This window comes from Lampetra planeri, chromosome 46, assembly GCF_965212315.1.
Source record: "Lampetra planeri chromosome 46, kcLamPlan1.2.h2, whole genome shotgun sequence".
NCBI classification, from domain to species: Eukaryota; Metazoa; Chordata; class Hyperoartia; order Petromyzontiformes; family Petromyzontidae; genus Lampetra; species Lampetra planeri.
The window spans coordinates 1,376,787-1,400,805 of record NC_136152.1 but is presented as its reverse complement, the minus strand read 5'-3'; the positions used below and the strand labels follow the sequence as shown (position 1 = coordinate 1,400,805).

At 57.8% G+C, this 24,019-nt stretch overlaps 1 protein-coding gene across 4 annotated transcripts in view; it reads left to right on the top strand.

Moving 5' to 3' along the window:
- The window catches only part of LOC144733301 (receptor-type tyrosine-protein phosphatase delta-like), a 66,732-nt gene that overhangs the window by 3,518 nt on the left and 39,195 nt on the right, over positions 1-24,019 (top strand). For all 4 annotated transcript variants that reach the window (XM_078615128.1, XM_078615131.1, XM_078615130.1 and 1 more), the window contains exons 2-7: positions 6,186-6,296; positions 16,551-16,820; positions 17,016-17,621; positions 19,135-19,268; positions 19,699-19,843; positions 22,014-22,355. In XM_078615128.1, coding sequence (XP_078471254.1) covers positions 6,186-6,296; positions 16,551-16,820; positions 17,016-17,621; positions 19,135-19,268; positions 19,699-19,843; positions 22,014-22,355 — 1,608 coding nt within the window. The remainder of the gene's footprint in view (positions 1-6,185; positions 6,297-16,550; positions 16,821-17,015; positions 17,622-19,134; positions 19,269-19,698; positions 19,844-22,013; positions 22,356-24,019) is intronic.

Below are 24,019 nucleotides of genomic sequence, written 5' to 3'. Positions count from 1 at the left end.
CACCTCCGTGTGTGTTCCCTATTTTTATGCGTTTCGTATCCCCCCCCCCACCCCACCTCCTCTGGCTGCTCTTCCCTGTCGGTGACACGGGTGAGGTGAGGTGAGGTTGACTTCCATCCCCCTGCCTCACCTTCCGCGTCATCCTCCCTCGTGCGCGATGGGTGTCATGGTGACAATTGGCCTTCTGTTTTTTTTTCACTCCTGCCTGTTTTCTGTTCTCACGCTGTCTTTTCTCTCTCTCTATTTTTTTTCGGCACCCCCGTCTGTCATTTCATCCTCGTCGTCAGAGTCGTTTGGTGAGTGCACGCGCCTCCATTTCGCTGGCAACAGACGTTCGTTCGCTCGGTCTGGAACGAGCCCGAGCCGGATGAGCGCGGGTCGCAAAACAAAAAAAAACTCTCACGGAGCAGACGGAGATGCTCGCGGGTGCGCTCCTAGATGAGCGAGCTCGGAGTCAGCCGAGCGAGCGAGCTCAACCGCGGCGGGGCTTTGGTCTTTGGCTCCCGCACGCACGGCGCTCTCGCCCGTGACGGCCGACACACAGCTCGCACACATCCAACCGCATCCACAACCACATCCTCAACCACATCCACAACGATATCCACAACCACAACCAGATCCTCAAACACATCCACAACGACATCCACAATCACAATCACATCCACAACCGCATCCACAACCACAACCGCGTTTCATAACCGCTGCCAACTCTGCTTCTCGTCCATCGCTAAGCGGGTCTCGGCACGTCACCCATCGGGAATCGTGGGGGGCCGGGGGGGGGGGGCCGGGAGGGGTGGGGCAGGTCCCCGTATTCCCGTGTGAAGTTGACTCCTGCGCCTCTGAGCGGAGGGGCAATGGGGATTAGCGTCGCCGCCGCCGCCGCCGCCGCAGAATTTTCCCGACGCTAAAAAACCCCGCGGCATTTCCCGTCGGGCGGCGCGCGCACACGAGTGTGTGTGTGTGTAATTAAGCGGCAGCTGACAAGTGGTAATTATTAGCTTAGCAACAATCGCCCCCGTCTTCCTGGAGGAGGAGGAGGAGGAGGAAGAGGGGGGCATTCTCGAGAGAAGATGTCACTGCTACGATTGCGAGAGGCGGTTTGTATTGAGAGAGGGCGGCCGCGGGAGGGTGGGGGCGGTCGCGAGACAATTTCTGGTTGGAGGTCAAACAAAACTTTAGAAAGTCGATAGACCCCGGGCCAAATCGACCTCCTTGAGAGGATTTAAAAAGTCAAAGTGAGATCCTGCTCAATTGAGCATTGAGGCTGCACTCATCTCCCGTTTACAGCCCTGAGCCAGTGCTGGAAATTCCACATTCCTGTGGTCGGAACAAGTCTATCCATAGGACAACAACCACTGTTGACTTGCCCACAGAGTGGTGGCACGAATTGCATCGACCCTGGAGGGATGATGAGCTGAGTCAACCCCCCCCCCCCCTTCATCCGCCCCCCCCCCCCTCCTCCTAACCGGGACTTGACCTCGCGACCTTCTTGATCGCGAGCCACTGGCTATTTCACTGAGCCACCCGGCCGGGATACAGGACCTTTCCAAAGTCGTCATAAAAAAAATTCTCTCGTCGATCTACTAAGCGTTAGGCGGAGTAAACCGACGCAGGATGATGAGAAATCAGATTAAGGTTTGACCCTTTCTGGTAATAAACAGCTGTTAAGATGTTCAAACAGTGCGTAAGATATCTTCTGCATTAACCACACATACTCGCCTGCAGAAACATGCAAACAAACATTCTCTGATGACCCATGTACCCGTTGTCTTGGGAACTGATTGGCCTACACCAGAGATGGCCTTCTTCTTCGTGGCCTTGTCTCACCACCGTTGTGCGTACACCAGAGCACGCCACAAGGCGAAGACTATGCAAGTATTATTGATGCATACCCGGGAATGGCATCACTTCGCCGATTCTGCCAGTAAGTGGGGGAGGGGGGAAGTTGCCACGTGGCTTCCCAATTTATTGACCGACCCTGGCAAGCGTGGACGGTGCGCGCCTTCCACAGGGCACCTCCGAGGCAGCGTCTGGACATCCGTGGAAAGGAGCGTTATAACTCATCGGATTCCTCCAGTGTTAGTAAAGATTCTGATTATGAGATCGGGGTCATAGCTGCCAGGCACTCCTTCACTAGCAGCACCAGCTAACCCCACCACCCTTCCCTCCCCCCCACCACCCGATCCTACCCTTACCTTCCTCCTTCGCAAGTTCCCTGCCCTGACCGACCCTACCCCACCCCCGCATCCGCGCTCCCCGCGTCCCGACTCGTGCGGTCTGCGCTAGGTGCTCGCGAGTTTCCTTCTGCTTGTGTCTCGGGGTTTCGGGAGCCCCAGGGGCGGTCGTGGCGATCGCGGGAGGAGGCCGGGTTCCGTGGAAGTCAAAGGAGGATTCTTTGTTTCAAAACAATCGCCAGCGGCAATTCCGACGACGGCCCTCGCACCGCATGTCCACGGCGAATGAATAGTCACGCGACTTGGCCGACGTCCCGTTAATTGCGACGTATCTATATAGCGCATTTGGTAACCGCGACAATCTTAGAGGTAAAGACACTGCGACGGGCATAGCCTGTACAAAAGGGAGGTGGCAATGTCCATCCCCTTGGAATTAACATCCACGAACCCTCCTCCTCCAGCAGCCACCCTTCCCCCCATGGTGGTCGCTAAAGCGACCTCTGCCCCCTAACAATTGTCGAATTGCTCTAACGCTCTCTCCTATTTCTGTTTTCTTTTTGTTTATTCATTTTCTCTTTCGTACACCCAGGCAGTGGCCCTATCAGAGGTAAGGCCGGCTCCACGCACCGCGTGCTGTCACGTGCCATCACGTACCATGGCTTTCGATTCACACCACAACCGCCATCGCCACCGATTCCAACCACAACCATCACCGATCCCAACCACCAACGATTTCAATCACAACCACCACCGGCCATCCCTGTGCCCTTCTTCCTCCGCCGTGTGAGCGTTTCCGCCACTGAGCCGTTGGTGCAGCTGAGTGCGTGTGTGCGTGCATTTGTGCGTGCATGAGCACGAACGCGTGAGAGTGAGTGTGTGCGTGCGTGAGCACGTGAGTGAATGCGTGAACGCGTGTGTGAGTGAGTGAGTTCCGTGCGTGCCCACGTTTCTGCGCTTCCTCCCCGTCGACGTCGCGAGCGCTTGCAGGCCACTGTTTAGTTACCCACGCACACACGCAACCACACGCCCATATGCCCACGCACACACGCGTTTTCGGGTCGCGCCGTGCGCCGTTTGACACAATGTCTCGACGTTTCGCTCGAACGTGCTGGGAGCTTCCTCGGGAGCCGAATCGCACGCACAGTGAAACGTCGGCACGTCGGGTCGACCCAAAAGTGCATCGCAGAGCGATACGGCAGGAGCACGAACACCGACGCGCTATTTACGTCTGTGTTGTGCCACGCTGACTGAAGTGACCTCGACAGGAGGCCTAAGCAGACAAAGACAAATATCCCCCGTATATCCTTTCACAGGCTGTTGGGACAAGTGCTGTTTGCGAGGAGCACCTATGAAGGCCAGAACCAGTCCAGTTGAATTGCTTTTGCACACTCCCCCAGGTATTCATTTAGTCGACGTAGGGGAGGCCCAGGACCAGTTCAGATAATCGTCACCGGTGTTGGTGGCCGTGAGTGGGAATCGGAATTCGGGTCGGCAGGTTCTTAGCACTGCGCGCTGACCGCTGCACCACCACTCTAGGAAGCCTAGACAGAGACCCACACTCACACCCAGCCCCACACTTGTAGCTCAATCATTAATGGAACTGGCCAAACAAGGACCCACCTGAAAATGGCCCTGAGCCTCGGCGAAACTTTCCTGGGTAAATAATTGCCGATCCCTGGGCCCAGTTCGTGTGGTGGCGGTGGCGGTGGTGACACAAAGGCAGCAGCGTCCGGTGATATCGCGAGGAAGTGGAGCCTTCCGCCACTTCTGTCGTCGAGAAAACTCTGGCACGAACTTTTCACCTCGGTTCCTGGCGGGGGTTTTTTTTCCAAACGCGTTTTTAATTAATCCTCTCGCACGAAAACAAATGCCACCTCGCTAAATTGCTCAACTATAAACGCGGAGTGTATTTCAAAGCAACACGAAAGCATCGCGCGTTCCGACGCACATTACCATTACATTTTTTTGGGAAGCGATTGATCGGCCGTGGCATCGATTTTTTTGCGTGCTTTTTTCCTTGCCACTCATGATTCACGTGGGGGGGGCGAATTAAACGTGCTTATGTTATAAATGGGCACCCATCGCCCTCTCCCCCCCCCCCCCAACCGCCCGCCACACATACCAGAAACCTCCCTGGTGCTTGTATGTAAAAAAAAAAATCATCGTCAACTTTTAAAAACCAATTTCCCTATCCCTGTTGAATGTGACCTCCACCGCTTCTAATCGCCGCGTTGCTCAGTTTTCATGAAATGGATTTTTAGCAACGGTCGCTCGGAAATGAACCGATTTTTTTTTTGCCTGCATCGTTCTGACCTTTTTTTTATTCCGCAAAAAAAAAAATATGGAATGTGACATTAGTTCCAAGAGTAGCTTTTCACATATATATAAATCGAGGCTTTCACATTGCCTCCAGTCTCCAGAAATTACTTTATATATATTTCGCAATCCCCCACAACCCCAAACCAATTTGTCCTGCGCGTTTCATTAAAGGAGAAATACAGCGGGGGGAAATATAATGTTCATCTTTAGAATCCCATTTCTGGGATGCGTACGACAATAATTGACAAATTCACAGAAAAGGCCTCGGCTATTTCATCTTTCATTACAATAGGAAATGAATTGCCCCACGCGGATTTCTTAGTTAAATTTTTTTTTTGAAAATGACTTGCGCTGAGGAAATGTTCGCATTTGTTGATTTACTTTCCCCGTGTTTTTCGAATAGGCGGGGGGGGGGGATTATTGTGACCATTATCATCACTAGTTTAGAAAGGGTGCCATGAGACTATCAGTAGCCGAGTGACCCTGCTGTGTAGCTCAAGAGGCTCTGAACATGGCCCGGACTCTCCTTGGGCCATGCCCGGTAGACCCCCCCCCCACATCCCCCCTCCCCCCAACCCCCGTCACTCACGACGCTCCATCGCTCCAACCGCTCAACGGCACATTTACCCACCCACATTCAATGTTTCTACACTTAATTTAGCTAAAGTATAGCTGTGGGCGTTAAAAAAAAAATACCCACTTGCATATCCATTCCATGAACATTGCTTTCTTCGGCCGAGTGGGTTGGGATATGTCTGCCCTCTGCCGTCTTGACCATGAGTCTTTTTAAAGGGTTCTCGGAGGTAGCCCTGTGATATCCGCCTCCGTTGCCCATTCTCTAGCACGTCAGACCTACACTGGTCCGCACCGGATATAAATGGATATCTTAAGCCTCGTGGCTTGACGCGGATGTAACGGAGCGATGGGGTAGCGGGGTCCGGAGCGAGTCCGTCCTGTCACGCCACCACCAAAAAGGTCTCGTTAAGCGAAGGCCACCCAGCGTCACGCTCCTCTTAGCGGCGGCGAGGAGCGCGTAGGCAGCGCGGACACCACGGGAGGCTGCCAAAATAAAAATCTTTAAAGAGGGGAAAATTGTGAAAGAGAGAGAGAGACAGTAAACATCTCGCGGGGAGCTCGGAAACAAATATTAACCAGCGCGGTTGCGCTGTGTTCCGCCAAGCTCCATGCTGCGCTCACAGGAAATGTTTGAAATTGTTCGGACGGAAAGCGCGGGGACGCGCGCCGAGCGCAGCACGTCCCTCGCCGCTCTGCGCTTTTGACTTCCCTTTTCGTGAGGCCAGCTCGGTCTCGGAGCGAGCGCCGGGTGGCCGACCGCTCTCCCTCTCTCCCTCTGCAGCCGCGTGGCTCACGGAGACGGGGCCCACTCTGGGTAGCGTACCCCGTGTCCCCCAGGCAGTTGGCGTAGCAGTGAAGTGTGCGGGCAGTGCAAACGCACCGGTGCCCACGGACTGTGGATGAGCCCAGGCAGGAGGCTATGGAGGGCGAGGGTTGGGGGGGGAATTGGACAGGGAGGGGGGAACTCCCATTCAATTGCTCCACGTCAATGACCATTCGATGACGACGACGATGGTGAACGCGACGCCGCCGCCATCACACGCGAAACCACGCTGACCCCGGACCCCCCCCCCCCCCTCCTGCACTCTTGACCCCGTTACCGTCCCCGACCTGCAGGCGCCCTGCAGATTGACCTGAGCGAGGACTCGGACCAGGGCAAGTACGAGTGCGTGGCGTCGAACGACGTCGGCACGGTCTACTCGGCTCCCGCCAACCTCTACGTGAGAGGTATGGAGCCTTCCGCCTTGACCTCCCCGACCCCGTCCGTTGCCCCCCCCCCCCCCCGCGCCCCTCCCCCACTCCGTCGCTCTCTCGGCCCGATCGGGGTGAAAGGGAATGGCTCGGTGGCCAACGGAGCCGCCGCCACCATCGCTGCTCTAACTGCGTCGGTCGATTGGCGTTGGCGTCGCTGCTTCCGCTCGCCGTGTTGTTTGCAGCTCCGCCGCGAGTCTCGCCGTGGAGGTCGGTGACCTTTGCCGCGGGGCGAGACACGAGTGGGACGAGTGCGACCGACGACGCCTCGACGCTTGTGCACGCGGTGGTGGTTGTGATGATGATGGTGGTTGTTGTTGTGGTAGTTGGTAGTGGAGGGGAGGAGGATGGAGGGCAGCATCGCGGAGCCTGCGACTGTGTACTATTTCAATATCAGCGGGTACTCCAGCCCTCCTCGACGCGGCCACAATCACGAGCGCTCGCTCAGCAGGCACGATCTCAAATAGCATATTTCTCCCTAATTTCCTAAATGTGCTCTTTCGCACGGCGGCAGCGATGGAGAGAGAGAGGCACTCATGAGTTGTAAAATTACGCACCGCTGACTAAATCCGGTAATGTTCAGCTTGCCGACGGAGCGAGCTCCGATCTCAAACACACACACATCTCAAACAGACACACACACACATCTCAAACAGACACACACACACACACATCTCAAACACACACACACATCTCAAACACACACACATATCTCTTTGAGTGCCTAATGAAGCGCCCCACCCCCCAACGCGCCGACTCGCTGTCACGTGCAGCTAGCCAAGGCATGTTGGGCAACACGGGGGGGGGGGGGGGGACAGCGTGGCGCTCATACGTGCCATCGGGAAGCATGGGGCAGCATGGGAATGATAAATGGCATGGGGCAGCGTCGGACAACTATAAGACACAGGGCAGCACAGAGCCAATGACAGCATGGAGATCTGAGATGACGGCAGGCGACATGGAGTGGATTAATGGTGTGGGGCAGCATGGGGTAGATGGATCAAATGGGACTTGGGGGGCAGCACTGCGCAGGCAGCTGGTGGAGGAGGGCATAGAACGGAGCGAGAGCCCCGGAGAGTAAACTCGTCGTGTGACTCGGGAAGGAGCCGCGACCACGAACCGTCTAGCAAACAGTGACGAGTGCGGCGAGCGCGTTTGTCGCGAACAAAGCACGCGCCGGGAGCCCTCGCGTTCAGTTTCCCCGATCGCCGCTCGGAGAGACGTGAAGCGAACGCAGCCCCCCCCCCCGGGGCTGTGTTGGCCGCGCGGAGAGGGCGGTGGCGGCGGCGCGGATGCGGATGCGGCCGGCCCCCATTTGTGCCCCGAATTTCCTCGACGCTCCTCGCGCTTCCCTTGGCTGCCCGCGATCTTCCTTAAGACGATTTCCTGTCGGGTCTCCCGTTGTCTGCCGTGTAGTCGCTGGCACGCGCTGCGTAACCCCCCCACCCCCACCCCTCAACAAAATCGGGCGACGAGTAGCGAGCCCAGCGTGGTGCTAGCGCTCCTCGGCCGTGATCTACCGACGATGAAAAATGCATGGCTCCCCCCCCCCCCCATGCCGCCCCCCCCATGCCGCCCCCCCCCCTCCCCCCGCCATTCGCGCTCACAGTGCTGGCTGCAAAATTTAACAAAGAGCCAAGCCAATTAAATGTATTCGGTGCAGCCGCTGAAGGCAGCAAACCCCCCGCCCCGCCATCCCCACCGTCTCCACCTTACCCTCTCCTCCGCCAACCCACCGCACCGCCGGCTCGAGCAGCAGAGAGCGCAGGCGTCCAGAGAGATCCACCGCTTTGCTGCACGAGAAAATTCAACACTTTGGCCTGAGCTTGACCTGCCAGCTTCGTTCGCGCTGCCGGCCGGCGGCGTCCACGGGGCCGCTCGCCGGTGCGGTTGAGGGGGTCGCGGGCCAGGCAGGCCGCGGTGTTTGGAAAACGAGGCGCGGGTTTTCCATGACCGATCGCGCCCGCGACCGCCCGCCGGCGTCGTCGTTCGAGCGATGCCGCGTGCGTGCGACGCGATGGGGAGAGCGGTCGCGGTGTGTCGATAGAAGGGGAGACCATTGGTGGTGGTGAGGGCACCAGACTGGGTTTGTGCCCTTGTTGGTTTTGAGAGGAGATGCATCAAAGATAATGGTAACGGCATCGCACTGTACTCGCGTTTTTGTTCTCCATCGCGAGGGTCTGTTAACACAGAGAGACGAGGTTTCTGGGATCAATGGTTAGGTGGGTGAGTGAGTGTGTGTGTGTCAGTCAGTGTGTGTGTCTGCAGCGAATTTCACCATGTAGCAGACGTCCAAAGTTGGGTTTCCAGCCGTGGCTAACATTATCATCATCAAGTGTTCTATCCGTAGACAGGTCGAAAGTGCAATTCTTTCCTCCGGCCAGCATCAGTGATGCGTTTATCTGTACCGGTCTTCGGCCTCCCCTTAAATGATTACCCAGTGCGGTAATTATCAGCACTGGGGAGTCAAAGGCGTCGTGTTGTGGGCACGCCACCGCCTCGTTGCGCCGTGCCGGCCTTCATAGGTGATACTCGCCAGCAGCACTTGCCCCGACAGCCTGTGTAGACTATGTGGGGGAACTCTGCCTGTGCGTGCGTCGAGGCGAAATCGCACGTGTGAAAGGAGCTGTGTTTCTGCTCAGTGGTATATCTCAAGTGAGGCGGAATGGAATTTGCGATGGTGGTTTATTTCGGGTTTTTTCTTTTTTTATCGCCTCTGCCCGAAATGTTTCAATTGGAGACGCGTGGGGGGGGGGGCGGGTGCGGCGCGGGGAGACATCGCGATCATCCCCGCTCCGATAGCCCCGCTAACGAGCCGAGCGCCCCCCCCCCCCTCCACGACGATCGTCCCACTCCTTCAGAGGCGGCGCGAAACATCTGCAACCATAACAGCCCCAGACAGCGCTGGAGGTGCGTTCCGACGTCCCGCAAACCGTCGGCGCTCCCTCCCGACATTATCACAGCTGTGCGATAAGGAGGAGGAGGCCCCCGTCATTATAAGTACGACGGCATTGCTGTTCTTTTTCCACGAAATTGAAAAAAAACGCTGCCTTATTGGTTTAACTAGCGTGCCGGGAGATGTAGCCAAACTGGCAATCTCTGGATTTGAAGTCCAGGATTGCAATTCCAGGCTGCCCATTTGGACCAAACGGCTCGAGTTGGCCTCATTACAGCTCTGTGTGGACGTGCGATCCTGTCCATTTATTGTTCATGTGCGGCTAACCGACTTTGTGCAAAATGACGAGTAATGAGACGTTCCCATTAGGCCGACTTTGCCTGCGCATCTCATTTTGGTGCCCTCTCTCCTCCTCTCCCCCACGCCGCCATCACCACCACCATCACCGTGCCTCCAATTAGCACGTTTGGCCACGTGGGGTGCGAAAGAAGTTCAACAATTGTACAACAGTCGCCAACCACCGCCGCCGGTGCCAACCCCCGTCTGCACGGCTCACCGAATGTGCAGAGAGGAGAAAGGGGGGTAACCCACTCTGTAGGTGCCTCCAGGGTTGTACGAAGCGTCTGTCTATGCGTTGCGTTATCGCGTTGCTCCACGCGCCCCCCACCCACCGTGCCCCCCACCCACCGTGCCCCCCACCCACCGTGCCCCCCACCCAGTGACCTCCGCGTCCAACAGTTCGCTAGCGCGCATTTCCGTTCCTGAAGAAAGGTGCCAGCACGCGGAGCATGACGCCGGACGGCCCGAAAACCACGAGCGCACGCGAGGATGATGATGATGATGATGACGATGGTGACGGTTGTGATAACGTCGATGCTGGTGACGGTGATGATGATGATGATGTTGTCGATGATGTCGTGGCCGTGTGGAGCCGGCCGGCCAGGCCTGGCTGTGAAGGCCGTGCCGGCGTGGCCCCCACGTGCGATGTGCCCTGTTATCGGCCTGTTTTACTCTCTCTGTTGTTTCCCCTCTCTTTCTTTCTTTCTTTGTTTTCCTCTCTCCTCTCCTCTTTTATTTCTTCTCTTCCTGCCCTTCCGTCATTTTCGTTTCGTTGCGCATTCAATCTTCCCGGCCCCGTCTCCCCCCCCCCTACTGCCCCCCACCCCCCACCACCATCACTCAACAACACTCACAACCCCCCCAGAGCTGCGACCAGGTTGGTGTGTTTCACCCTAATCTTTGTTTTCCTTCCCCCTCCGTCACAACAACGCCGTGAGAGAGAGAGACACACGAGTCACGTAGACAAACAAACAAACAAGCACACTAAAGTGCCACACCCTCAAAGAGTCGAGGTACCCACTCAACCCCCCCCACACCCCCAGCTGCCCCCCATCCCCTTACCCTGCGCTACCCACACACGCGCGCACACCTACCCACCCACTCACGCCACTCACCTTACCCACACGGTGAGCGCTATCGCTTACTTACCCGCCCAAGTCGCCTAGCGGTAGTCTCATGTGCCTGTCCGCCTTGCCTGTGGCCACCACCGCACTGTGCATGAGCCCGCCCCGGTGCTGTTCGTGCGCATGCCGTACGTACGTGGTGCACATACCGTGTGTGTGTGTGTGCGTGTTCGTCCACCCCCTTCCCCTACCCCCGTCGCCCCTCACCGCTGCATCCGAGCCTCCTCCTCGCTTTGCACCAACGTGGCCTCGGCGATTGAGACCCGACGATAATTCACGCGCTAACGAGGTCGACTCGTCTCACGATGATTTACGGGGGAGGGGGGGGGATGGCGAGGGGGGGGCAAGGTGGCTGGACCACCCCCCCCCCACCACCATCACCCCACACCACCAACCCACCTTTGTCTTACTTGGCGAGAGCACCCGCACCGAATCCGCTACGCAGCTGCCCAGCAGCCCCGGTCTGTGGAGGAGTTACACTTTATAATTATTGCTTGAGCGAGTTGAATGAAACTCTTTTATACATAGATTTTTTTTTACTCACGATTTAAATAAACGAAGCGGCGCTAATTTGTAATGCGTGCGCACTAAGGGCTGCTTGCCGTGCCTGGCGGCATAAACAGCCTCCTTGTTTGGCAGCTCCCATTAATAGGTAATGGAACAGTTGCTCTGTTAAACACGAAGCAATTGTCGTGACTCTGTAATCAAGCCGCGCGTCATTAATTCATGGCCTCGTCCGTCGCCGTCGGAGCGGCGGGGTGGACGGGTTTCTCCGGTGTATCTGGTGAGCGTGACGCTGCTGCCGCCGCTGCCACCACTGCTGTCACAGCTGCGCATCTGCTCCCTGCCTACCGGCCGGACACATCCCCTGCTTGCGCCCCCCCATCCCACATCCCCGCTCTCTCACCTTGCCGTCTTCAACCCCTCTACCCACCTCGTCTCGTTCGACTTTTCATCGAGCGCTCCAAGGGGGAACGTGCACCGCGCGCACGGGCAGCCCCAGCGCCACCCACGTGCCACGTGTGTCACGTGGGTGGTGCTGTCACAATCGTTGGTGACGACAGCAAAAATAAATTTTGTTGGGATGGGGCGGGGTTGGGTTTTCCATCCAAATTTCATCTCCTGAAAAAAATATATATATCGTGCCCACTCAATAGTTTTTGTTCTTTCACAGTTGGGATTGTATAGTGGGGAGAGAGACAAAAATGTGCACGGCACGCAGGTTTGCCGGGTACATAACTGTGGACGTAACGATCACTGCGACGCGAGGCATGGTTAAACGTGAAACACGCGTCGAGTGGACGGCGCTGGTGCAGAGCGGCCGAGGGATAGTAACGCGCCGTCGCAGAGTGAAGGGGTTCGCCACGCTTTTCCCACATTGGCCGCGCCGCTGGAAAAAAAAACACCGCGACTGGTGTCGGCCCCGGGCGAGATTCGCGAGAACCCCGGAGATTCTAATTCACAGGCGGAGTGCTTTTAAAAGTCTGCCCGTGCGTGCGTGCACACCCGTGGAACGGGCATCACCGCCTCCCCCCCCTTCCCACCACCACTGCCATGTTGCTGCCCCCTTTCATCAACCGCGTGCTCGTGACAGCCTCCTCCATTGCGTGGGATCGTTTCAACCGCCACTTGTGATCTAGTTGTTGTAGTTGTTGTAGTTGTTGTGGTTGTTGTTTTTCCTGATCTCTCGAATCGGAGCTCTGCGGTCGCCGTGAATCACGTTTTGCTTGCCGCGCCTGCAGCCCCTCGCCCCTCCTATCGTGCTGCCCCCCCCTCCCCTCCTATCGTGGTCCCCCCCCCCCCCTGCCTCCTCGTGCCTGCGTACCCCGCTCGCACCACATTTCCACGGCCCATGATGCCTTCTGTCTGACAGGCTGCTCCTTCACAGCCAGGTCATTTAAACCCGGGTTTCCTGACGAACTGGCTCACTGAAAGCCTGGGGACTCAGATTCTGGTTTCCGAGTCCAGTTTTTCCATTGCCCAACCGAGCCACGCCAGGTTGAGTTGTTACTGACTGGCGTCGCACGCAACTGACACGTCCACAGCCCCCCGCCCCCTGGCCCTGCTTGGCCACGAGCCAGACTCGGACGTCTTCCGGTGAGGCCGGCGTTTTGTTTCTGGCTCGGCGTGACAGCCGCCACGTACCGCGAAAGTCCCCCCACGCACAGGCTCAGCTCGGCGGCGGCAGTGGAAAAAAAATGGCCACCTAAGATCTAAGATCCTGGTCTTTGAACCTGGGTCCTTGAAAGTCAGGTCACTGGATTCTGAGAATCGGATTTCGGAGAGCCTGGTTTGACCTGGCTGTCGACGAGAACCAGATTGTTGAGGGCCTTGGACTCTTGAAGGTGCCAGATCTTCTGGGACCCTGGCTGCTGCTGCTGCTTGTTGCTGCTGCTGCTGTGGCTGCTGCTGTGTGTGTGTGTGTGAACGCTGCACGGGGGAGCAACGTCAAAGCCATGACCTCCGTGCCAAAGACGCGGCGAACGCCATTCGGCAGACACCCGCGGTGATTGACTTTCCTCGTCGAAAAACGTAAATTTCCTGCTCGAACGAGCCTTGTCAGGCCCTTTCATATTCCTATGGTGGGACCGAGTCACTTAATAAGACAACCACGACTGCCTTCACCGTAAAGTGATAGTTATTTTAGGAGCCGCAGAGGGATGATGATCGGCTGAGTCACCACCCCCCCCCCGACCCCCAAACCAGGATTTGAATTTGTAATCCTCCCGATTGTGAGCCGCTCCATCCGCCATAAGGCCGCGTGGTCCATTACAAAGACTCTACTTATGAAGCCTAAATACTACGGTATCAGATAGGCTGCCGTGGTATTGTAGAGGTATCGTCGGATTTGATGGACGGTATCGCTTTCAAAATACACCTTGAGATGTGATATCTTCCCATAAGTATTTGATAGACGTCGTAGTATTTGATGCCTGTCGGGATGCCATGACGTCTGTCAAAGGCTCTTACGTCTGTCAAGTTCAATGTTAGAACTCATATTTTATAGATTCCAAATTATTCGATAGTTGTCATGCTATTTGATAGACACCGCGGTATTTGATAGGTGTCGAGAGGCTCCGGAAGGTGTTCCGTAGGACGGCGCGGTAATTTCGGGATACTAGCGACGGTCTCCCGCCGGAAGGGAGCTCCTCTGTCCTCGTCCCACCCTCGCGATGACGTTCGTCGTGAAAAACGGCCCACAATTCTCACGCGAAAAAAAAACGCACAAAAAACAAAGGACGCAAATCCACAGCGGATAAATCAGCCGATCCTATCAAATCCGCTCGGCGGAGAATCGCGGGTAATGAATGAGATGCGGAGGCATCGATCTGGCGGACGTTCGCGACCTTGTGCGCGAGGCCGTGCATGTTCCTACCGCTGCTGCTGCCCATGCTGCTGCTGCTGCTGCCGCTGCTTCTGTCTCGTGCCGAATGCTTGCGCTATCTGTCCCCCCCAGCGGGAAGCGGAACGGTGATCCCTGCCTGCTACTCCCCTTGCTTTCTCGGTCCTCCCACTGCTGCTCCAACCCCCCCCCCTGCCCCCCAACCCCGCTCCTAGCCCCCCCGCCCCAACTCCCTCCCCCACCACCCACCGCCTTTTCCCAAAAAACCCTCTCGTTTGTTCCCCCTCTTTCCCAAATGTCCCGTTCCTCGATGGCATCGTCCCCGGGAGGAGAAGCGCCCTTCCCGAGCGGCAGAATTTGGCGGCAACTCCGCACGCGGATCCATAACCCTGACCTCTAACGCCCCCCCCCCATCCGCCGCCCATCCCACCCACCTCTTCCCCCACCACCAGCCCTGCCCCCCCATTAATGGCAGCTCGCGTTAAATTATTGAGACAAATTACCCGACGCACCTGCGTGTCGATACACGCCAAATTGAGATTTCAAATTTGGCGTTTACATTTTTTTTTATTTCAGTTTTGTTCGTCATCTTACGGGGACGCGGTCGATTCCGTAACGTTGAGCCGAGCCTCGTTCTCAGCCGCAAATTCATTCACGGCATTCAAAAAGCGACGACGAGATGCCCGTGGCCACGAGAATGCCAGAGGGAATGTGGAATCTTTTATTTTTCAACTGCATCCCCCCCCCCCCCCCCCACTGCGGCAAAGCTGGCTCCACAATTGGGGAAGCGGCCCCTCGTGGGATGAACACGACGGTGGAGCCGAGCTTCCGCAGAGCGAGCAAGCGGACTTGCTCAATCTGCCATCGTCGTCCCCTTCGCCGCCTCGGCTCCCCCCCCCCCACCACTCCTCCTCCATCCTCCCCTCATCCCCCGTGACCTTCGCCGTCCCGCATGCCCCTCGCGGCACGAAATCTGCCGCCCGGGCTGGGGCGTCTCTCGACGAGAGGGAAATGTCACTCAGGACGGAGCGGCTGTGGTTGCCAGCCCCCACCCCCCCCACGACCCCCCTTGCCCCTCCAGCCCCCCCCCCCCGTCCCCCTGTTACCCGACTCCAGCAGTGATGTGACAATGTGGGGGATTCACATTCACTCACATCGACCCAGCGATTGCTTCCCATCGTTTCCCGCGTCTTTTCGTTTTGCGTTCCGAATCTTTCTTACCCCAGGAGCCCAGCGCGCCCCCCGTCCCCACCCCCGCTCCGACCCTGCCAAACCCCTCCCACCTTCCTCCCCCACCCACCCACCCCTACCGTCCCCCCCCCCTCCCCCTCATCATGACGATGTGCATGGACCATCTCTCTTTGTTCCTCCTCCGACTTCCTTTCCTCTCTGTCCGTCCGGTCCCCCCCCCCCCCCCTCTGCATGCCAGCAGTCTCAAGTTCGCCCGCTGGGAAATGTTTTCTTCAGCTTCAACGATTCATCGCGCACAATAACGGATCAATTGATTGGGTAGCCCTCGATGGTAGTGCAAGTTAAATATGAGGGGGGGGGTGGTGGTCAGGGGGGGGGGGGGGAGGTCACAGGATCCCCCACAAATGATGGCACCGGAAAGTCTCCCACCGAAGTCAATATTGGATTGAAACTTACAACGACAACACGAAAAAACGACGTAACCGATACCTCTAGGGTGAAACCGCGACAAAATCAATGGATCCATTATTTGCACACAATAATCGTTGAAGACGTGCCGGTTATGGAAGTGACGAGGCAGTGCCTACGATAGCGTGTTGGTGTCTCCTGTGATCGTGACGACAGGAGGAACTGGGGGGTCGGGGAGGGAGGTGGGCCGGGGGGGGGGGGGGGGTCCCGTTACTCTTTTTCCGCCAACATCGATTATGCACCAGCCACAGTGGGGGCAATCTTCTTGTAATATTTATGTGTAACATAACAACCTGAAAGTGTTGGTCCCGTAAGGATTTCTGATCTCGTAAGCTAACTTTCAAAATTTGTATTTTAAAAAAATCAGCCCTTGCGAGTTCTGTACGCTTACCCGACAATACAGTACCGACACGGTACCGAAACGGTCCAATTTCGGATGTAACTTGCCAACATCGATGCGACCGCATCTCCGGATCGCCGAGGCGGCGGAGCCGACGCGACCACCGATTTACATCGGGACCGACGGTGCCACTGCAGTGCGTGTGCGCGCCCGCCGCATATGCGCCCGCGTACATATCTGTATACGCTTCCGCCGTATACACATACGTATATTGCATATCGCGCGCGCGTGCACACGCATCAGTGAACCGTGGGGGGCCCGGGCGGCGCCCCGCCGATTGCATGGATATCACGGCACTGCCTACTGCCCCCCCCCCGCCCCGACCCCTCGCCCCCCACGCCCTCCCCTCTTCCCTTCCCGTAAACCTACCCTCCCCCCACCTTCAACTCGTGCCCCTCCCCCGAAAACCCCCTTCACACGGCCCCCCACCCACCGCCCCCCCCCCCCCCACTCCCCACCCCCCTTCCAGTGAGGCACGTTCCTCCACGGTTCTCCATTCCGCCCAAGAGTCAGGAGATCATGCCGGGCGGCAGCGTGAACGTGTCCTGCGTGGCGGTGGGGTCGCCCATGCCCTACGTCAAGTGGATGTCGGGGGGCGAGGACCTGACCCCCGAGGAGGAGATGCCCATCGGGCGCAACGTCCTGGAGCTGAGCAACGTGCGCGAGAGCGCCAACTACACGTGCGTCGCCATGTCCTCGCTCGGGGTCGTCGAGGCCACCGCGCAGGTCACCGTCAAAGGTGCGTCGCGGGCACGGAGTCGCGCGGGTGTCGCGCCGTGGTGTGGCCGTGGTGTGGCCGTGGTGTGGCGTGGTTGTGGGTCTTAGGACACATCATTTCGTCGCGGCCTAACCCAAAAAAAAATCGCTTACGAACGACGACGACGATGACGACGCCGCTGTTGGTACTCCACGCCTGCCCCCTCCGCTCCCGTAGCGCTGCCCCGGCCTCCGTCAATGCCGGTGGTGACCGAGACGACGGCGACCAGCGTGACGCTGACATGGGACTCGGGCAACGCCGAGCCCATCACCTACTACGTGCTGCGCTACCGGCCCATCACCGGCGGGGGCGGCGGCGCGCCGGACGGCCGCGGGCACTACCAGGAGATTGACGGCGTGGCGACGACGCGCTACACGGTGGGCGGCCTGGGCCCCTACTCCGAGTACGAGTTCCTGGTGGCGGCCGTCAACAACATCGGGCGCGGCTCGCAGAGCGACGCGGTGCTGACGCGCACGAGCGAGCAGGCGCCGTCGAGCCCGCCGCGCAATGTGCAGGCGCGCATGCTCAGCGCCACCACTATGCTGGTGACGTGGGAGGAGCCCGAGGAGCCCAACGGGCAGATCCGCGGCTACCGCGTCTACTACACGACGGAGCGCGGGCAGCCCGTGAGCGCGTGGCTCAAGCACAACCTGGAGGACAGCCTGCTCACCACCATCGGTAGCCTCACGCCGCAAGCCGACTACACGGTGCGTGTGCTCGCGTTCACGTCGGTGGGCGACGGGCCGCACTCCCCGGAGCTGCACGTCAAGACGCAGCAGGGAGGTGAGGGTCCTCCTTGTCTCTCCCTCGCTCGCTCACTCGCTCGCTCTTTGCACGCTCGCTCCCTCCCTCCCTCCTCCTTCCCCTTCCTCCCTCCTCTGCTCTTTCCCAAACTCCTCTGCTGCTCTTCCTCCAACAATCTCCAGCCTTTCTTTCTCCTCCTCCTGCTCGTTCGTCCTCTCCTCTCTCCGCTCCTCTGCTCATCCTCCACCTCATCATCCCCTTCATGTTGCTTGACCCTTCTGCTGCAGGTGCAACACGTCCTTTGTGCATTCCGCGGGACGGACATTATTTTCCGTTCCTCAACGCGACCTCGCTCGTACTAAGTCTGCAGCGGTGCCGCATTGATCAAGGGGTGGTGGGGGGGGGGGGGGGTCGGGGGGGGGGGGGGAGCTTGAGGGGGGGCCCGTTAGTAAGTCACATGACACAGTGTGAATGCACAATGACCCCGTGTGACCTGGCTTGACGATCGACGTTATCGATGGCCGCCCACCCGCTCCTCGCGCGATTGGCTAACGCATCGCACCTCCGTGAGCCCCCCCCCCCTCCCCCTGCTATGTTTTATAAATTCCACGATCAATCAGTACGGCCGATTTATTGGGGGGGGAGGGGGGCGGAAAGGCGTAGGAGGGCGCCATCCATACATCCCCCGACTTATGTCGTGGGCCATTTATGAGATTTTTCTAAAACGTGAAATTGTAAAATGAATAATGAATGATTATTGACGCCCTTTTCAATTCAGACACCGTTAATATTAGGGTAATGAAAGCTTTGCGAATTATAACGCGGTCAATTGTGTGCTCAGATATGATGAGTGACTTTGAATTATGGTGGAAAACCACTCAATGCGAATTTGTAGGGCCTGGATAAAAAGGTTTGTGCCATCCAGCCCCTGTGTTTACCGAAATCCGTACGAGGTTTATGTATTCGTGCATTTAGTTTAAACTTTCAGATATACGAGACGTATGTTCCGGATTTTCAAATTAAGTCAAAAATGTTTAAATCGGGCCAAAATTAAATGAAAACTATTTGAGTGTCTGTTTTGGCCTGATCTGAAAGTTTCACTTCACAAGAAGTGATGTCTCTTCATTAATGTCACGTGGCGAAAATTTTGCTTTGATTATCACAACATTAACACGTTAACATGACACTTACCATGTCACTGTTGGAACGATTTTGTAAATCAAATCGAGTAAATTTATAAATGCTAAAAAAATTCGTAAAGTCGTTAGTGCGGAAACAATGAAGGTCACAATTCTTATCCAGAAATCATATGAAGTCTGAAATTGGGCCTTAAAAATAGGAAAACACGACACCTCAAAAAATGTCATCTCACACTGATCCCTAATTAATACGAACCTACGCATTGCAAGCACAATTTTGGCAAAACTATTTCTAACTTTTCCCCCCACCAACATATGAATCTCCGTGCGCCATCAATACGCGTGCGCGTGTTTGCGTGGTGTACTGACGTGCGTCGTCGTCACCGCCATCTCCTCGCCGTCCCCACCGTTAGTGCCGAGCCAGCCGATTAACCTGAAGGCGGAGGCCGAGTCGGCCACCAGCGTCCTGTTGTCGTGGATCCCCCCGCGGCAGGACTCCATCATCAAGTACGAGCTACTTTACCGGGACGGCCCACTCAGCAAGGAGGTGGGTCCTCCCCCTTCCCCTGCCCCCCCATCCCCCGCCCCCCCCCATCCCCCGCCCCCCCCCCCATCCCCCGCCCCCCCGCGCGTGTGCGTCTGTGTCGACTCGGCCAAGTGGCTTCTTTCACGAGCATCATAAAAGTGCGTAGCTCCAGTGGAAGGAAGAGCGTTCCAGATGGCCACAGAAGCGCATCTGAAAGTGCGCAATGCGTCGACCGTTTTTGTTCGATGGCGAGCCAGAAACCGCTGCGAGGATCAGTTATCCAACGTCTCTAAGTTATCAGGAAGACGTGGCGGGAAATGCTCCGGACATTTCTACTTGTGCGTGACTGCCCTGTCTTATCGCTCCCCCCCCCCCACCCCCACCTTTACGATCTGCCTCCTCCCCACCGAAATCGTCGCCGGATCATCGTCGGCGTGCGTCGAACAAGCAGCAGGTCGTGACCTTTGAACCCAGCATGACGTACCTGCTGGAGGGGCTGCGGCCCAACACGCTCTACCAGTTCCGCTTGGCGGCACGCTCGGAGCACGGCCTGGGGGCAGCCACCTCCATCGTCACCGCCCAGACGCTGCCCTCAAGTAGGTCCTGCCCCCCCCCGTGTCTCACGCACTCTCAAATCCTCCCTCACCCCCCCCCTGCCCCCCCCCCTGCCCCTCCTTCCCCATCAACTTAGTTTGCTGTCACGTATCCCCTTGGCATGGGTCTCCCCAGGGTCTCCCCTGGCTCCCTCGTGGAGTGGGGAGCCCTTACAGCGACACGGGCCACATACGACTGGCTACTTAATTTCACACAACCTGTGCCACCACGAGGCCCCACCAGCAAGCGATGTTCATCCGTCACGGCAATGCCACCGATATAAGCGTTCACACTTGCGACGGTTTGACACCTTCCTTACCGCGTACGGGATTTTCATAGCCGATCAAATCATGCTTGCGAACATTTTATTGGAGGGGGGGGGATAAAAATGAAATGGCGAAGGAATATCTCTCTTGAAATCGTAACTCGGACAAAGGGTTGAAAGTGCGCAGCAGCCTTGAATCTGGAGCGCGATCTCAGCTCCACGAATCGGACGCCAGAATGCAATATTTTCGATGTGGCCACGACACTTTCTTTCGAACTTTTCGCGTTGCACTCACATAAAGGTGGTGAAGCCTCATTAATTCTCACATTGATGTTATTATTATATAATGCCTGCGTTAATGTGGTGGCCCCCTGCCAACAGGATTTTGAAAGCCCTATCCAGGAAAATGTTCCCCCCCCCACCACCCCTTGCCCTAGCCGCCTCCTCCCTCACTCCCTCCCTCCCTCACTCCCCTTCCCGACTCCGTCGCTGCTCTTCGCAGAAAACAAAAGCCAAGTAAATCCCTCTCGTCTCCCTGGGCGACCGCGCTGCTCGGCAGCAGCAGTGGCGGTCGCGGTCGCCGTCCTCCCGGTGCCCGGCGCTGTGCGGCTGTAGGCCAAGGTCGATTGGCCGTACCGGGGAGGGGGGGGGGGGGCAGCACATCGTTCGGACGCGTACGCTGCCGCTTTACACCTCTGTTAGATTTTTCTTTTCCTTTTGAAGAGAGGGAGCGTGAGGATGAGAGAAAAAAATATATATATTGGGCGCGTTTTTTAATGTTTACCTCGCTATTCGACGGCGCGTATTCGGCATTCCGGTCGGTTTCACACACCCTCGATGGCGGGTGGCGGCCGGGTGAGAGCAAGGCTGGGACTGGTGGGTGTGGGGTGGTTCCGGTTGACCTGTTGCGTCGGCGGCGGCAACAGCCGGCAGCGGCAACAGCCGGCGGCCAGCCCGAGGGCATCCAGGACGGGTAAGTTAACGAGAGGAGGGGAGGGCGACCACCGTCCCGCAGGAGAGTGACCTGTGACCCAGCTCGCCATGCTGCTCTGCTCCCCCTTCGCTCGCGGGGGGCCGAGGAGGAGGAGGAGGAGGAAGAGGGCTGCGGTGGTCGACGCCGGCAGCTCGTCACGGGGATTAACGAGCGAGTTGGGGGGGTGGAGGGTCGAGGGGGGCGGGGAACGGGGGGATGGGGCGAGGGAAGTCTGCCTCCGCTCCTGGAGTTGATTGCTCAGCACCGCGGGCCGCGCGTTATCGCACCGCTCCGAATCGCACCGCGCTTCCCGTGGCGCACAGACAATGGCCGCGGCCTAGACGCCGCGGTTTAATTACATCTCCCTTTGTTTCGTGCCACTGCACACTCGCGCCGCGTCGCCCCCCACGCCCCCCCCGCGGCCATCGCTACCGCGATTCTCCCCGCCTCAGGGGTGGGAGGCGGAGGGGTGGGGGGAGGTGGGGGGGGTCGCCCGCGCAACCCCCGCGGATCGAGGATTGAGACGCCAACTAATCCGGCCGCGATGGCACGGGCAACGGGTCCGCGCCGCCGCGGCCACTCCGCCGCCAATTGCCGTCCCGGCGGGGCGCCCGCCGTCGGCGCGGGGCCTGCCGCGCGCTTCCTGAAGCGATTCCACGGCAATTAAAGCGACACGCCGCGCTAATTACCACGCGGCTGCGGCGTTGTAGCCGCTGTGGCGTCCCCCCACCCCAGAGTCACGCGACTTCAACGCTAGATATGATTTGCGCATCCCACGCTCCGTTATATCCATCGTCTGACATCCCATGCCGCCCCCCTCCCTCCCGCCCTCTATCCATTGCCATCCCCATCCCCTGCTCATCCCTCATCCTCCTTCCACGTCTCGCGTCCTCCCTCCGCCTCGAACGAACGAACCTCGGCCGCGCGTCGCCAGCCCCGTCGGCCGCCCCCCAAGACGTCTCCTGCTCGAGCCCGGGCTCCACCTCGCTGCTCGTCTCCTGGCAACCGCCGCCGGCGCACGCCCACAACGGCCCCATCGTGGGCTATGCCGTGCGCTACCGGGCGCTGCCCGACGGGCAGGGCCAGGACGGCGCGACGCGAGAGGAGGCCGTCGAGATGGGGGCGGCCGCGGGCGAAGCGGCCGCCCGCGGCGAGCTCCTGTGGACCCTGCAGGGCCTGCAGAAGTGGACCGAGTACCGCGTGACGGTGGTGGCCTACACCGCCGTGGGGGCCGGGCCAGAGAGCCGGGCCTGCACCGTGAGGACGGATGAGGATGGTACGGAGCGCAAAGGGTCATGACTCCTGGCACCGCAGTCATCGCTGCCATTACCGTGGCGACTATCACCACGATCACCACGATCGTCGCCATGATCTCCTCCCCATCACCGTGACCACCATCGGCATGACCAACGTCATCTCCATCGCCTCCACAACCATTACCATCATGGTCTCCATCACCACCATCATCTGCACCACCACGACTGTGATCACTTCCACCATCACAATGGTTTGTCCTTCTCACATCCACCACCACCATCACCACTGTGGTCACACGAATTACCTCCATCACCACAGTCACCATCTCCCCCTATCACCACCGATTCCACCATCGCCAGCATTGAACACCACCTCGTAAACCATCTCCACCATTACCACGGTGACCTCCCTCGCATCCACCACCATCGCCACCATATCCACATCGTCGTCACCACCATCACCACCATCCCCAACATCGCCATCGCCACCATCCATCGCTTCCGTTATCAGACGCGGTTATTTGTTTGTTTATTGCACTCCGCGTTATTTCATCGCGCCACGTCGGATTGCAATCCGGGAGATGATTGCAATCACTCGTTGCGCGCACGCCCGTGGGTCCGTAGTGGTAGTCTCCTAAACATCGCCCCGGGAATTAGAAAGCAGCCCCTGCAACCACTGCTGAAATGTAAGCATTGTTTGGGGAGGGGGGGTGGGGTTGGTCGGTTGCCTTTCTGCCAGAATGTTATCTTTGTCTTTATTAACCACCTGTTTATTAACCTCCTCCTTCTCAGTCGGCTTTCACTCACGGTGACACCGTCTTATTACCTGACAAGCTTCCCGGTCTCGTGCTCTGTGTGTGTGTGTACGTTGCACTTCTTTCGCACCGTACGTAGCCAACCGTGCTAATCGGAGGTGCGGGGGGAAGAACAACAAACTAAACAACAACAAGCAGCTCCCCTAACCACAGGTGGCGGCGGGAGGAACACCGTCTTTGACGGGTGGCTGGAATAAAAAAAAATTTGGACTGACCAAAATATGTTTTTTTAGTGATTTAAGACATGGATTATTATTTATATATATATATATTGTTCTAATGTCCCGCAAGCAAGAGAGAGGTTGTCCCTTGGCAGAGCCCGTGCAAGGGCGACACGTGTGGCCACGCCGGCGCACTCTGCGGGCTGTGCGCTCGCTCGCTCGCTCTCTCCAGGGATCGTCGAAATCGGGGGTCAGCAAAAACCTACAGCTCCAGAGCCGCACGCGGGTGGCTCCTTTCAGGAACTCCTTCGTGGCGTTATTCATTGAGTTTTTGTTTTTTGTTGTTCCGAAATCGCAAAAAAAAATGGCTCTTATTGTTATGCTTGCCGACCCCCCCCCCCCCCCCGGGTCTAAATGAACGGAATTGATTGCGCGCACCGATTGCCCCGCTCCGTAATCTATTAATTGGCGAGAAGAAATCCTCACCACGACGGGTCCTGCCAAGTCTTTTTGTGCAGTGGAGGAGAGGGAGGGGGAGCGGGGGGGGGATGGATGGTGCAATGATTGCTATGCTTAATCTCAATTGAGTCATTTTTCAAGTAGTTTTGACCGTTCCTCCGGCACAGAATGGCCTACTCTTGCGAATGACACCGTGGGATATTTAACGTCCGCAGTGAGGCAGACGGCGAGTAACACAGGAGTAGTATT